Raw genomic sequence first — 14,872 nt, 5'->3', positions numbered from 1 at the left:
CAATATGAAAACTGATCATCAAAACAGGTGACATCTTCTAAACTTCCCCTATGGCTTAGTTTTTTGGGAGTTTCTGTGCTGGAAAAACATACCATGTTTTATAGCCAACATGATAATAAACCTCTCTGAACATAGGGACAACAATATTTGGGCAGATATAAACTAGTCACTCAAAAACATTTCTGACTTAATGGGACTTGGCCGAGGTTTCTCTGATAGCATAATTTTGAGGAAGCCACGTTGGCCTGTCTCCATTTCAGTGACTAGAGTAGGACCTTCGGTGCATGATTTCTTTCTCTGTTGCCCTTATTTTGTTCTTGTGTGATCACCAAATAATGGTTTTTAAAATTTACTTTTAGAACTAAAACTGAGACTAAAACAGAAAAAGGTTGACAGGGCTGGATTCATCACACAGTAATTTTGGCAAATCAGAGCTAGGCTCTATAAATAAAACCCATTGGGACAATCATAGAATTATAGATTTGGGCAACAAGTTAGCAGAATATGAAAAATGTATAACTACTTTTTTTGGGGGGAGAGGGATGAGACAGTTGGGGTTAAGTGACTTACCCAGAGTCACACAGTTAGTGTTAGGTGTCTGAATCTAGATTTGAATTCAGGTCCTCCTGACTTCAGGGCTCCTTCTCTATTCAGTATGCCATCTCATTGCCCCATGTGTAATAACTTGTACAAAGTGATGACTGATCCTTTGTATTTGAAGGGCCATCATGTGGAAGAGAATTTAATAGCTAAAAATGGCTCATACTTTAAGTTTGGTAAAACATTTTAAACACATCTATTCTCTCGACTATCCTTTAAAAATAGCCTTATAAATAATTGTGGCGTACAGAAAATAAGTTTATCTGCCCAGGGTCACACTACCAATAACTATTAGGATTTGAATCCTTTCTCTGATGTCTTCATTGTGTACTGCACTATCCTTCTACTGACAGAATTGGAAACAGGAATGGTGGAAATGGAATGGACTATTTCAGGAGGTAATGAATCTCCCTCTCTCTCCCCTTATTAGATGTCCTCAGAGAAGATCGTCATCACAAGATCAAAGATTTAGAATCTGAAAGGACCTAAATCATCTGATTGTTTAGTTAATAAGCATTCATTAAGCACTATGTGCCAAGTATTATGACTAGGTGATTTCTAAGGTCCTTTTAGATACTTAAATCTTCAGCACTGGAAATACAAATGGAATAACAAAAAAAAGGAAGGAAATTTAGCTCTCTTGTTTTATAGATGAGGGACCAAGGGCCAAAATACTTAATTTCCTCAAAGTCATAAAATGTATGTGGCAGAGGTGAAATTTGAATCCATATCCTCTAGCTCCAAATCCAGTATTCTTTCCTTGAGCTTTTTTATCAAGTAGGGCTTATAATGGAGAACTTCTAGGGGTCTCTTCAAATAGAAATTATCGTAAGCATATTCTTTAAAAAAAAATTAATAGCTTTTTATTTTCAGAATGAAAGATAGTTTTCAACATTTACTCTTGAAAAACCTTGTGTCCCAAATTTTTCTCCCCTCCTTCCCTAGACAGCAAGCAGTCCAATATAGGTTGAACATGTGTAATTCTTCTAAACTTAATCCACATTTATCATGCTGCAAAAGAAAAATCGGATCAAAATCAGAAAATATGAGGGGAAAAAAAAGTAAGCAAACAAGAAAGGTGAAAATACATCATGTTGTGATGCACATTCCGTTTCCACAATCTCTTTCTGAATGTAGATGGCTCTCTCCATCATAAGTCTATTGGACTTGGCCTGAATCACCTTATTGTTGAAAAGAGCCAAGTCCATCAGAGCTGATCATCATATAATCTTCTTGCTGTGTACAATATTCTCTTGGTTTTACTTACTTTTCTTTTATTTAAGTCTCTCCAGGCCTTTCTGAAATCGTCCTCTAATCATATTCTTTATAGAACATGATTCATTAAAAATTGTAATCATTAATGAAAATATGGACCAAAGATGCAGATTTGAAATGAGAATAAAAGATTCAAAATGAGTGGATCAAAACTACATCCTAAAGACATTAAAATTATATTAAAGAATGATGAGATTCATCTTTATGAGTTCAAATATGGCCTTAGACATTTATTTGCTTGTTTGGGTAAGTCATTTAAAACCTGTTTGCCTCAGTTTCTTCATCTATAAAATGAGCTGGAGAAGGAAATGGCAAACTTCTCCAGTGTCTGTGTAAAAAAAACCCAAATGGGATCACAGAGTTGGACATAATTGAAAGACTGAACAACATGCCAAAATATATAGAATTTTCCTTAAAGGAAAATTTCTATTCCTGAACATTTTTATATTATATATATAATATATATCTCAAGGAAAAAAAAAAAAAGAGGATTAAAATAATAATAATTAAAAAAAATCTAGACCAGAAATTTACTAAGTTTAACAGATGGATGATTTTAATTATTATTATTATTATTTTATTATTAATTATTTTAATTATTTCAGTTACACTTAACAGTGTCACAATACAAGTTAATAATTGCACAAATTGATAGTTTAATATTGAGTCTTGCTATCTGTTTTTTATTTTAACCACCTGTTTACTTGCAGAGGAAAATAATTTGGAATTGAGGAATGAGGAAGAATTCCAAAAGGATATTTCCTGTATATTCTTTTTAGCCACTCAACATTCCTATGTATTCCATCTGATTTTATACTCCAAAGAGTTAGGTTCTTCATAGGTATTGTAGATCTCAAAATTAATTTTCATCTGTTTATAGTGTTAAAATAGCTCTTAAATTTTCTTGTGAATATTTTAAAAATTGAAAATGATGGCCTGCAACTCATTCTAAATAAATTATTTGAATCTATCTTCTTTTTTAACTCCTTTAAAATGTGGGGCTTAAACATTGTTCCTTATCAGTAATATTCTAATGTCTTAATTGCACCACTTTCAACTCAGGCTGTCTGCCATTTTCTTGTTTAAGTTGCAAAATATGCATCACAGACAGCTAAGTGGTGTTAGACAGCACAGTGGTGTTAGAGCACTGATCCTGGAGTCAGGAGGACATCATTTCAAATCCTGCCTCAAGACAAGTCTGATCCTGGGCAAATCACTTTTTGGCATCTGATTTCCTCCAAGCAGCAGTAACATCAACAAAAACAAAACAAAACAAAGATCAATATCTTTATTGTATTTACAGCTTACAACTAGATAGTTATAGTAGCTCCTTTTCCAGTCTTGTTGATTCATTTCTTATATATGCCCCCTTTCTCTCTACTGACATGGCCACTATCCCTAGTTCAGGTCCCCTTTACTTCTTACATGAACTATTGAAGCAAGAAACAATTTCCTAATTGCTCAGACTGCTCCCCTCCCTTTTCCTGTCTCCCCTCCCGGCCTCCAGACTTTGCCTCTGCTTGATGTCACTCTTTTGCTCAGTAAATACCAGTGACTCCCTATTACCTATTTAAGCACTCAGCCAAACTGTCCTTGCTATTTCTCACACAGCTTTTTTTCTGTCTTATTGACCTTGATTCTTGAAACTGTTTAGTTCTGTTCAAAGCTTACAATTCTTGGGTAGCTCCAGAACCTAGCATTACCTAGAACATAGAAGGTGCTTAATAAATGCTTGTTAATTGATTGGTATGATTTTTTTGAGATAGCATATCCTCGTATATACTATACTGTTTCTGATTTTTCTTCTTTTTATTTTTTTTTAAAGAGTTGATCTTTCTAAAGTACTGGATTTACACTCTTTTGACAGTCTCTCTGGAATCAGGTAATTTCTAGTAAATGTTTATAAATTTTATCCAAGTTTCTGATTTTGAAGGGCTAATTTCAGTAAATTCTTTTCTTTTTCTATAATTTTTTTTTCTAATTCTGATTATTTTCAGTGAGTCTATTGTACTTTAAGCTTCCTATACTTTCTTTAAAACTGATAATTCCAGAAATTTTGTGAATGGGTGATGTTTCAGAAGTTAATTTGAAGTTGTCATTTAGGACTCAGAATTCATTTCTGGATAGAAACTATAGATGGTGTTTAGGTTTTCAAGACAACCCATAAAAGTCTGTATTATATTAATTCATGAGGAAGTTAGTGCTAATAAAATTATTTTTTATCTCTACTGACTTTCCATTTTATGACATTAGGTACATGGAAAAAGGCCTTTTTGAATTTCATCTTTGGATGCTTGGAATATATTCCTTTCCTCTTAATAGCATGATAAAGTCATTTCCTAGGCTTTGCCATTCAGGTACAGAATTTTGGGGGAAATAGAGGTTCAAATAAGATCAAGTAGATGGTCCTGGGAATCCATGATTTTTTAAACTAGTAACCCTCTATATCTTCATAAGAGAAGTTATCTCCCTGGTTTAGTCATTTCCCAGAAGTGTTCCATATTGGGACACACACACACACACACACACACACACACACACACACACACAAATTGTTTTAGGGTTCCAGATTTAGTTGCCAGCTTTGTATTAGGAAATGCATAAATCCATTGTTTGTAAATTAGGGGTTGCTATAAAGTATGTTTCTCATCTTCCTAACATAGAACTTAAAAAATTAGATAGTGAGTGAAACTCATTTCCCATTCATTAAACCTTTGGATTTCCATAACCTTAACAATGTTTTCTAAACATTTTCCTTGAACAGAAACAGAAGGCTATTTTATAAACATCTGTCTCATCTTAGCTGAAATCCTACTTTAACTCTTTTAACAAAATTTCTTTGTTGTACTTACCCTAATTTCTGGATTGAGGATTCTTTTCCACTGGATCAGGATAACAGGCTTTTCCACTGGATCAGAATTGGAGGCTCTTCCACTGGAATCGGGAGTTTGTCCCACATTCAGAGCGCCAAAATGTGGTGTTTTTCTTTTTTATAATATAATATAATATAGCCCAACAAGGGGCTGATTTTCAGTGGAACAGCTCCGATCCTGATCCATTTCATGAATTATGTAGGATTCAAGCCCAATGCAATAGGCAAACAGGGGCTAATGTACAAATAGCTTTTGACCAACTAGCTGGTGAAGATCAGTATGGAGAGAATTCAGAACAGATTTATTATCCCATAACAGTGTATGACCAAATTTCTAAGGCTGCAATAAAAGCTTGGAATTCTCTCCCTGGATAGAAAGATGGAAGTAAAGCTTTCACAAAAATAGAGCAAGGTCCCAATAAACCTTTTGCTGATTTTGTGGGACGTTTGCAAACAGCTGTAATAAGAACCATTGGAGATAATTCTGCCACAGAATTAATGACCAGACATCTGGCTAAGGAAAATGCCAATGAGGTCTGCAAAAGAATTATATGGGGACTAGACAAAGATGCTCCTTTAGAGGAGATCATAAGACGTTGTGCCACAGTGGGCACAAATGCTTATTATACTCAAACTATGATGAACATGGAAAGACAGGGTCCCTCTTGGCAAGGGACTTGTAGAGAAATTCGTTGATGTTTTCAGTGTGGAAAAGTTGGACATTTGAGAGCTCATTGTATATATGGAGATAGAATGAGAAAACAGGGTGAGAGAATAAAACCCAAAACCCCATGTCCAAAATGTAACCGAGGCTTTCAATAATGAGAAAACCAAATTATCACTCTTTGTGGATGATATGATAATATAATTAGAGAACTCCAGAGAAACAACTAAAAAGCTATTAGAAATAATACACAACTTTAGCAAAGTTTCAGGATACAAAATAAATCCTCATAAATCCTCAGCATTCTTATATATCACCAACAAAATCCAACAGCAAGAGATACAAAGAGAAATTCCGTTTAAAATAACTGTTGATAGTATAAAATATTTGGGAATCTGCCAAGGGAAAGTCAGGAACTATATGAGCAAAACTACAAAACACTTTCCACACAAATAAAGTCAGATCTAAACAATTGGAAAAATATCAAATGCTCTTGGATAGGTTGAGTGAATATAATAAAGATGACAATACTGTCTAAACTAATTTATTTATTTAGTGTTATAGCAATCAAATTCCCAAGAAACTATTTTACTGACCTAGAAAAAACAACAAAATTCATCTGGAAGAACAAAAGGTCAAGAATTTCAAGGGAACTAATGAAAAAAAAAATCAAATGAAGGTGGCCTAGCTGTACCAGATCTAAAACAATATTATAAAGCAGCGATCACCAAAACCATTTGATACTGGCTAAAAAATAGACTAGTTGATCAGTGGCATAGGTTAGGTTCCCAGGACAAAATAGTAAATAACTATAGCAATCTAGTGTTTGACAAACCCAAGGACCCCAGCTTTGGGGATAAGAATTCACTATTTGATAAAAACTGCTGGGAAAACTGGAAACTAGTATGACAAACTAGGCATTGAACCACACTTAACACTGTATACCAAGATAAGGCCAATCTAGGCATACAGAATGATATTATAAATAAATTGGAAGAACATAGGAGAGTTACCTCTCAGACTTGTGAAGGAGGAAAGAATTTGTGACCAAAGAAGAACTAGAGATCATTATTGATCACAAAATAAATAATTTTGATTGTTAACAAGTTTTTGTACAAACAAAACTAATGCAGACAAAATTAGAAGGAAAGTAATAAACTGGGAAAACATTTTTATATTCAAAGTTTCTGATAAAGGCCTCATTTCCAAAATATATAAAGAATAGACTCAAATTTATAAGAATTCAAGCCATTTTCCAATTGATAAATGGTCAAAAGATATGAACAATTTTCCGATGAAGAAATTGAAGCTATTTCTAGTCATATGAAAAGGTGCTCCAAATCATTATTAATCAGAGAAATGCAAACTAAGACAACTCTGAGGCACCACTCCAACCATTCTGGAGAGCAATTTGGAACTATGTTCAAAAAGTTATCAAACTGTGCATACCCTTTGACCCAGCAGTGTCTCTACTGGGCCTCTATCCCAAAGAGATCTTAAAGGAGGGAAAAGGACCCACATGTGCAAAAATGTTTGTGGCAGCCTTTTTTGTGGTGGCTAGGAACTGGAAACTTAATGGATGCCCATCAGTTGGAAAAGGCTGAATAAATTATGGTATATGAATGTTACGGAATATTATTGTTCTCTAAGAAATGCCTAACAGGATAATTTCAGAGAAGCCTAAAGATACTTATATGAACTGATGCTAAATGAAAAGAGCAGAACCAGGAGATCATTATACACAGCAACAAGAAGACCAAATGATGATCAATTCTGATGGACATGGCTCTCTTCAACAATGAATTGATTCAGACCAGTTCCAATTGTTGGAACTGTGATGAAAAAAGCCATATACACCCAGGGAGATTACTGTGGAAAGTGAATGTGGACCACAATTTAGCATTTTCACTCTTTCTACTGTTCTTTGCTTGCATTATTTTTTTCCTTCTCAGTTTTTGTTTTTTTCTTTCTAGATCCAATTTTTCTTGTACAGCAAGATAACTGTATGGATGTGTGTGTGTGTATGTATATATGTATAGGATTTGACATATATTTTAACATGTATTAGAATACCTGCTATCTGGGGGAAGCGGGGAGAAGAAGGGGAAATTTTGGAATAGAAGGTTTTGCAAGAATCAGTGTTGAAAAATTACCCATGCATATGTTTTATAAATAAAAAGCTACAATTAAAAAAAAAAAACAAAGAAAAAGTCAGATTTCCAATGAATTAGAAGGCATATTAAGAAGAAAAGGTTGCAGGTATAACAGTATACAAAGGGATGATAATAAAGCTGCTTTTTTCAAAGAATAAGTTTGAGATGTAGATCAGGGTTTACAAGTAGTTTACAACTAGAGAGGAGGGACAAGGATTAGACATGTTCTGATTGGGCCTGAGACAGAATTGGCAGCAGTTCCTACAAGGTTTTGAGAGTGGCACATTTTGACTCAATCAAAGAAATAACTTTCACACTGATCTTGATTACAGTGGGATGAACTGCTTCAGGAGAAGTACAGGAAGGAGTGAGAGCTGAGACCACTTTTCAGGGATCTCTTACTTGTTAAAGATTGGATTAATGTGATCTCCAGAGATGCTTTCAAATGAAAGCGTCCAAGAAAGGCATATCATTTATATTAGGTTTTTTATTTTTCAAAGCTGTTTCAGTACAAATTAGTCTTATGTAACTCTTGTTTATAAAAGGCTGATGACAATTAGTTAAGGAACTGGCTATGAAATGTGTGTTTTTTCTGCATAGATGAGGCATTTGAAAGTGTTTCCAGACTGATAGACTTTTGTGAGCCTTGGTTATATTAATTGAACATTTAAATGAACACTTCATAAATGAGCAATGGCAGCCAGCATATTTATAAATCCTTCCAATTCATAATTCTAACAGCAAATGTTTGTATTCCTAATTTCCCTCTGTGAATGTCTAACGGACTACTTTACAAAAATAAATTAGTATTTATATTATTTCTAAAGAAGACACAATATATCTGTTGTGCCAACTTTTTTTTCTAATTTTGTCGTCAATTTTGTTCATGTTTGAAAGACACCTTAAAATAAGACCACTGGCCTTGGAAGTAGAAGGTCTGGTTGCAAATCTTAGTGGGGTGATTTTCTTGCTGTGTAACCTTGGGCAAGTCTTATTATATCTCTAATAATAGCACTTGCCTTTCTGACCTAAATAGGTTCTTATGGGAAAGTAATTTTTAAGCATTGTGCGAATGAGAGTTGTATTTATATAGGATATTGAATTGGAATTTGGATGATCTCTTTTATTTATCCTTTTTCTTTAAAAACACAGTTAAATAAGAAGAGTATTGGTTTCTGAATGTGCAAATATTTTCAGTTTACAGAAAAAACTACAACATATGCAGACAACACAACCTCACCTTGATAAGGTAAAAAGCAAAATTTATTTTAAGTTACATAAGTTTTATTGTGGAATTTCACTTTAAAAAATCTGCATAAGAATACATTTGAGAGCTGTGTTACAAGTTAACACATAACATAAGGTTAAATAAAAATTGTCTTGAACTCTCCTAGTCATGTAGAAAAGTTGATTTTTTTTTTTTGAGTAAATTTTTTTAAAATTCTAATCTCACACTCTGCTCAAAGAGTTGGTACCTGAAGCTGATGGGACAAAAACCAATACGATACCATGCATATTCATTTCTTTCTTCAAGATTCTTCTAAACAAACTTCTCAGAACTCTAGGATGTTCTGGGCATTATGTGCTAGATTTCTAGTAAGTCTGGAATTAATATACAGATGAACTGTGTTCTTGTTCTCCCATTCCACCTTTATCTTCTGGGATTAGTAATGACTTTAACATTGTGGTGGTCATAGACTATGCCAAAATAGTAGCAACTAATTCTCTAATTTGTTCCCTTCTAGAGAACTTGAAAAAGTTAGAGCTGGAAGTAATTTTAGAGTTCTTCTTGGGAAACTCAGATTCAGAGAGGGACATAACTTGGCCAGGGGTCACAGAAGTAGTAAAGTGGCTAGGGAGAGACTCATACCCCAGAATCCTCCTTCACTCCAAATCTAGCTCATTTTACATTGTAATACATTGCTTCCCCCTGTTGTAAGAATATCTTGCTTTTATGTCATGGAATTTTCTTTGAGGAACTCAAAATTTTATAAGTTTTGGTACTTTTTCCAAAATGACTTTGCCCTTCAATAAAGTGAATAGGTAAGATGAGGACACAAGTCCCAGCTGTAGATTTGCTCTTAGAAACTCCTTCGAAACATCTTGTGCCAGCAGCCTCAAAGGAAAAAAAATAAAAACAAAGACATAGAAGCATATAGAAATTTTTAGGGAATACTGTTATTTGCAAACTAAACTGGAAAAGTGGGATCTTGATAAATAGTTTCCTCTTGAAATATATTTATAACAGGCAAAGATGTTTTTGGCTTTTGCTTACCTGGATAATCAGTTTAATTGTGTTTGAAATAGTAGCCTTATTATGAGAAAATCAACTAGATGTAGGATAGAACTAGGCAAAAAATGGTAGATGGATAAAAATGGAACATTTTGTTCTATCAGTCCCTGTTCATTCCTTACTTTTTTTCAAGTCTCTTATTTCCTTGTAAAACTAAGAGGATAAGTGTAGCATATATAGTTTAGAGTAAAGAACTGATTCAAGTATAAGTAGTGGTCCTTATTTCCTGCACTCTGGACTTCCTCTTCCAGCATGGTTGGAATACTGCAAGCAGATAGTTTGAAAAATTTATTTAAAAAAAAGACTCTTTCCTGATGAATTGCCTTAATTTTTTGCTCTTAATTTTTTTTCAGTTGAAAGAGTAGTAGTATTATATTAATGTCTATTCTGAGTACCTGTAAGTTCCATCTCTAACTGCTACAAGTAAATTCATTTCTGCTCTCAATTTTACATTTATTCTAGTTTAAAAAAAAAAAACCAACAATATTATATTTTAAGGAATTCTGTATTGAAAAGTCTATCTCAGACTTTTTCTACTTAATATTGATGAGTTTCAGGCCAAGTTTTAGCATTTTTAAAGGCAGAAGCCATTGGCCAAGCTTTTGCTATGTTTTATATAATTGTAAATTATTTGATGCACTTTACAATGACTTTCCAAAGGGAAAGGAAACAAGTGACATATTCAAGCATACTAAATAGTCCTGATGCTTTAAAAATATTTATTTATTGTGGAAAGAAAGTTTTGTAGATTAAAAGATGATGATATTTAAATATCAGCCAGTAATTGGTTAGAAAAAAACCCAATATTAATATTTACAGATGTCAGATAGATTTCTGATATTATACATTGCACTTTGAAATATCTTATTCAAAAGGCTGCCTTTAACTTACTTCGTAATAAACCTAGTAAGAAATCAGTGGCAACAACATATACAGCACGTTTTATAGTGGCAAAGAACTAAAATCAAAGTAGATTATTTGGGTAATGGTTAAGCACATTGTGATACACAAATATTACTATAACATTCAAGGAAAAATTTAATAAAAATAATACAAACATGATAAGACTTAACCTTGTTCCATCCCCTCCTGTCTTCTTCAGCCTATTGTATTCATCACAAGCATGCCTTTCTCTCTAATTTTCATTGTCTTATCTGCTAGTTTCTTCTTTGTTGGCCTATTTATATGCTTAAGTTTCTCCATTTTCACTGTCATGTTGCTCCTGCCCTCAACTAAACTCTAAAAATGGTGTCTTCACAATCAGTTTATCTACTTCTCTTGTAGTTTTCTAGTTAGCCCTTTGTACTCTGGCTTTTAATATCATGGCCTAACTGAAACTGTTCTCTCCATAGTTACCAGTAAACTTGTTAATTGCTAAATCTTTTTCTTTTTCCCCAATTCTCATCTTTCTACATTTCTTTATAGCTTTTGACCAGGTTAACTACCCTCTCTTTTGGAATGCTGTTCTTTTGTTACATTGCTTTTTCTCATGCTTCTCTTCTGGTCTACTTTGCTGGATATGCACTGATGTTCAGTCATTTCCACTAAGTTTAAATATTACCTTAGGCTCTGGCCAGGGCCTCCTTCTCTTATCTCCCACTTGTTATCTCCTACTGATTTCCTTAGCTCCTATTGTTTCAGTGATCAATCTCTATATAGTGACTCCTAGATCTATACATTTCCTGCTTTATCATCTGACCTTGTCTTGCATCATCCATATTACTATTGATCATTTAGAATTGGATTTTCAAAGACATCTGTCCAAATCAGAACTCATCTTCCCCTTCCACTCCATTATAAACTTGATTTTTGTCCGTAGCACCATCATCCTTCCAGTCACCCAAATTTCTTTCTCCACCATAGCTCTTAAATAGGTCCCCTTTTTCTCACTCAGACAACAATCATTGCAGTCCAGGTTTTTCATCTTTACTAGCTGAACTGTTGCCATAGTTTTCTGGATTTTAGTTTCCCTGTCTCAAATCTCCCCACTTGAATCCATTTTCTAACATTGGTCTGACTGTGCACTCTATCACAAATCCAGTAGTTTCCTGTTAATTATCTCTAAAATCAAATATAAGCTCTGGCATTTAAAGCTCATTACAACCTAGGCCCTTCTGATGTAGGGTTTGGCTCCAAATGATGTGGTTTGATAACTAACATGATGTAGGTGATATAGAAAACAAGTGATGGCAGGCATCACAAGTTGGATTTCAGTCATGTGAAGAATTCAAAGTGGCCATTCTCTTTGGCAAAAGATAGATATATTTAGAGTAATAGGTTACAGATAAAATGAAGGGACACAACAGACATCAGGAATGGTAGCTGTGAGGAGAAGTGGAATTGGGAACATTAGTGGAGTTAGGAGATTTACCATGTAGCATGAGGGAAAGGGAAAGACACCCAGAGGTAGAGGTGCCAAAGCAGACTGACCCAAAGGAGGGCCATAAGTAGATTTTATAGGGAAAATTTAACCTCACAGACATAACTGTGATTTCTGACAGGCATGAGACTGCTCCAGACCTTTACAGAAGGTGGATCTCAGGAGATTGATATAACTTGGATTTTGGATTGGACCACCTCCCCAGGGGGTGGGACCCTAGAGCTAAACTGATCTTTATCAGAGCCTTCTCCTTGCCTGCCTTAGAAATCAATTTTTCTGCTAACCACACCTAATATTGAAGACCTCATCACTCCTGCTCTCTTCTTCTTACACCAGTCATATACTTCATATGATTTGCCTGATCCTATATGCTTGGAATTCATTGCCAAATTCCCCTCTTATAATCCATCTTTGTCTCCTTAAAGATTCTGTATTTCTTCAAATGCTAGAGCATGCATACATTCTCCCCTGAAACTATCCTGTATCAGAAAAGAGAATGATAAGTGTTGGAGGGGGTATAGGAAAACTGGGACACTAATGCATCCTTAGTGGAGTTGTGAAATGAACTGGAGAGCAATCCAGAACAATGCCTAAAGGGCTATTAAACTGTGCATACCCTTTGACCCAGCAGCGCTATTACTGGGTCTGTATCCCAAGGAAATCAATAAGGAAGGAAAAGGACCCACATGTGTAAAAATGTTTGGAGCAGCTCTTGTTATGGTAACAAAGAATTGGAAAATGAGCCCATCAATCGGGGAATGGCTGCATAAGCTGTGTTATATAAAGGTAATGGAATATTATTGCTCTATAAAAAATGAACAAACTAATTTTACAAAGGCCTGGAAAGATTTACATGTACTGATGATGCTAAGTGAAACAAGCAAAGCCAGGAATATATTGTACATAACAACAGCAAGAATGTGTGAAGATCAACTATGAATGACTTGGTTTTTCTCAGTGATCCAAAGCAGTCCCTTTTTTGGATAGAAAATGCCATCTGTATAGAGAAAAAGCAACATGAAAGTTGAATGTAAATCAACAAATGCAATATTCATTTCTTTTTTTCTGTTTTTTTTTTTTCTCTCTCCCATGGTTTTTCCCTTTTCTGATTGTCTCCCAGCATGATTCATAAAGCAATATGCATTAAAATAAATAAATTAATTTTTAAAGAAACTTACTCTGTATCTACTCTGGGGTTATTTTGAATACACCTATTCATTTGTAGTCTTCTCCCATTCAACTGTAAATTTAGATTTTTTTTATTTATGTCCCTAGTGCACATTACCAGACTTAATAGTTATCACTGATGCCAGTTGAATTAAAAGTGGTCACATTGACTGTAACAGTGTAAATATCAAGAATCTAAAGTTTACCCGAGGCTAGTTGATGATGATCCAGTTAGGCCTAGAAATGGAGAGAAGTGCCTCCTTTTAATCTTTGTAGAGATGGGGGTATGGTATGGTGTATTTAATATTACCCTTGTGGTCAGACTTGGGTTGATTGGCTTTGCTGGACTGACACTCTCACACACACACACTCTCTCTCTCTCTTTCTCTCTCTCTCTCTCTCTTTATGTGTTACAAAGAATAGTTTAGGATTAAGAGATAAATATTTAGAAATAAGAGATTCATACAAACAAAAGATGAACAGTTCCCTTCAGAACTGGTCAGGATTTGATTCTTAAATTGTACTTTAATGCTTGTGATTAACTGTCAAGTAATTCTTACCTCTAGATGTTTAGTTTTTTTATTTAAATTTTTTTTTTTTTGTTTTCTTAATAGCTAATAAATTTGCTAGAAAGCGTGCAGTTTTGAAGAGCCTGAACATAATTACAAAATCTCCTATCAGCTATGGAACATGAACCCTCTTTAGTAAGCTGTTCATTTCAATGGCCCTTCAGCTTTTGCTTTTTTAAGGGGAAAATACTTCTCTCTTATCTGCTTAAACACTTTAGTATCCACAAATGCAAAATGTAAATACAGATTGAAATCTTTGTGGGGGAAAAACCCTAGCATCTGAATGCACCATTGCACACTTACTGTTTTTGTTTGGTCCTCTGTGTGTTGTGGGTTTCTGTCTGAAGAATAGATCTTCTTAATTAACTACTGGAAATTAATGAAAATATGGTTTCTGTTGTACTATATGATCTTCTTTGCCTCTTCTGGTGCTATGTTCAGAGGGAAACCTTTCATGATCTCCCTAATTTAAAATATATTTATTTTTATATATAGAAAAAAAAGATGGAAAAAAAGCAGTTTGGCTTGTATCAGTTGAGGAACAGCATATGCAGTGATGCATACTCCTACTTTTTTACTTCTGCTAAGAAGGCAGGAAGTACATAGTCCAAATTTGCTCATTATAATTACAGAGTTTAGTTTTATTTTTTGTTCTTTTCATTTTATATTGTGTAGTAATTGTGTGTTTTGTTTTCTTTCTTAGACTTCCTTTATAATGTATTCCCATGCTTCTCTTGAATTCTTCCTATTTGTCCTTTATTACAGAACAACAATATTCCACAGTTTGTTTACTTATGTATGCCTTATTCAAAGGATACCTACTTTGCTACCAGAAAAAATTGTTGCTGAGAGTGTTTTTGATTTTCCCAATTGTTGATGTTCCCCTTGATCTTGTAAAG

General features: G+C 34.2%; 1 protein-coding gene across 4 annotated transcripts in view; it reads left to right on the top strand.

Annotated features, from left to right (window-relative positions):
* CBWD1 (COBW domain containing 1) overlaps positions 1-14,872 on the top strand; it is a 61,820-nt gene that overhangs the window by 40,780 nt on the left and 6,168 nt on the right. For 2 of the 4 annotated variants that reach the window (XM_031943842.1, XM_031943828.1), the window contains exons 10-12: positions 954-998; positions 3,701-3,757; positions 8,762-8,813. In XM_031943842.1, the coding sequence (XP_031799702.1) occupies positions 954-998; positions 3,701-3,757; positions 8,762-8,813 (154 nt within the window). The remainder of the gene's footprint in view (positions 1-953; positions 999-3,700; positions 3,758-8,761; positions 8,814-14,872) is intronic. The other 2 variants (XM_031943848.1, XM_031943834.1) reach the window with 1 other exon arrangement.

This window comes from Sarcophilus harrisii, chromosome 1, assembly GCF_902635505.1.
Source record: "Sarcophilus harrisii chromosome 1, mSarHar1.11, whole genome shotgun sequence".
In the NCBI taxonomy this organism is placed as follows: domain Eukaryota; kingdom Metazoa; phylum Chordata; class Mammalia; order Dasyuromorphia; family Dasyuridae; genus Sarcophilus; species Sarcophilus harrisii.
This window is presented reverse-complemented; position numbering and strand designations above follow the sequence as displayed.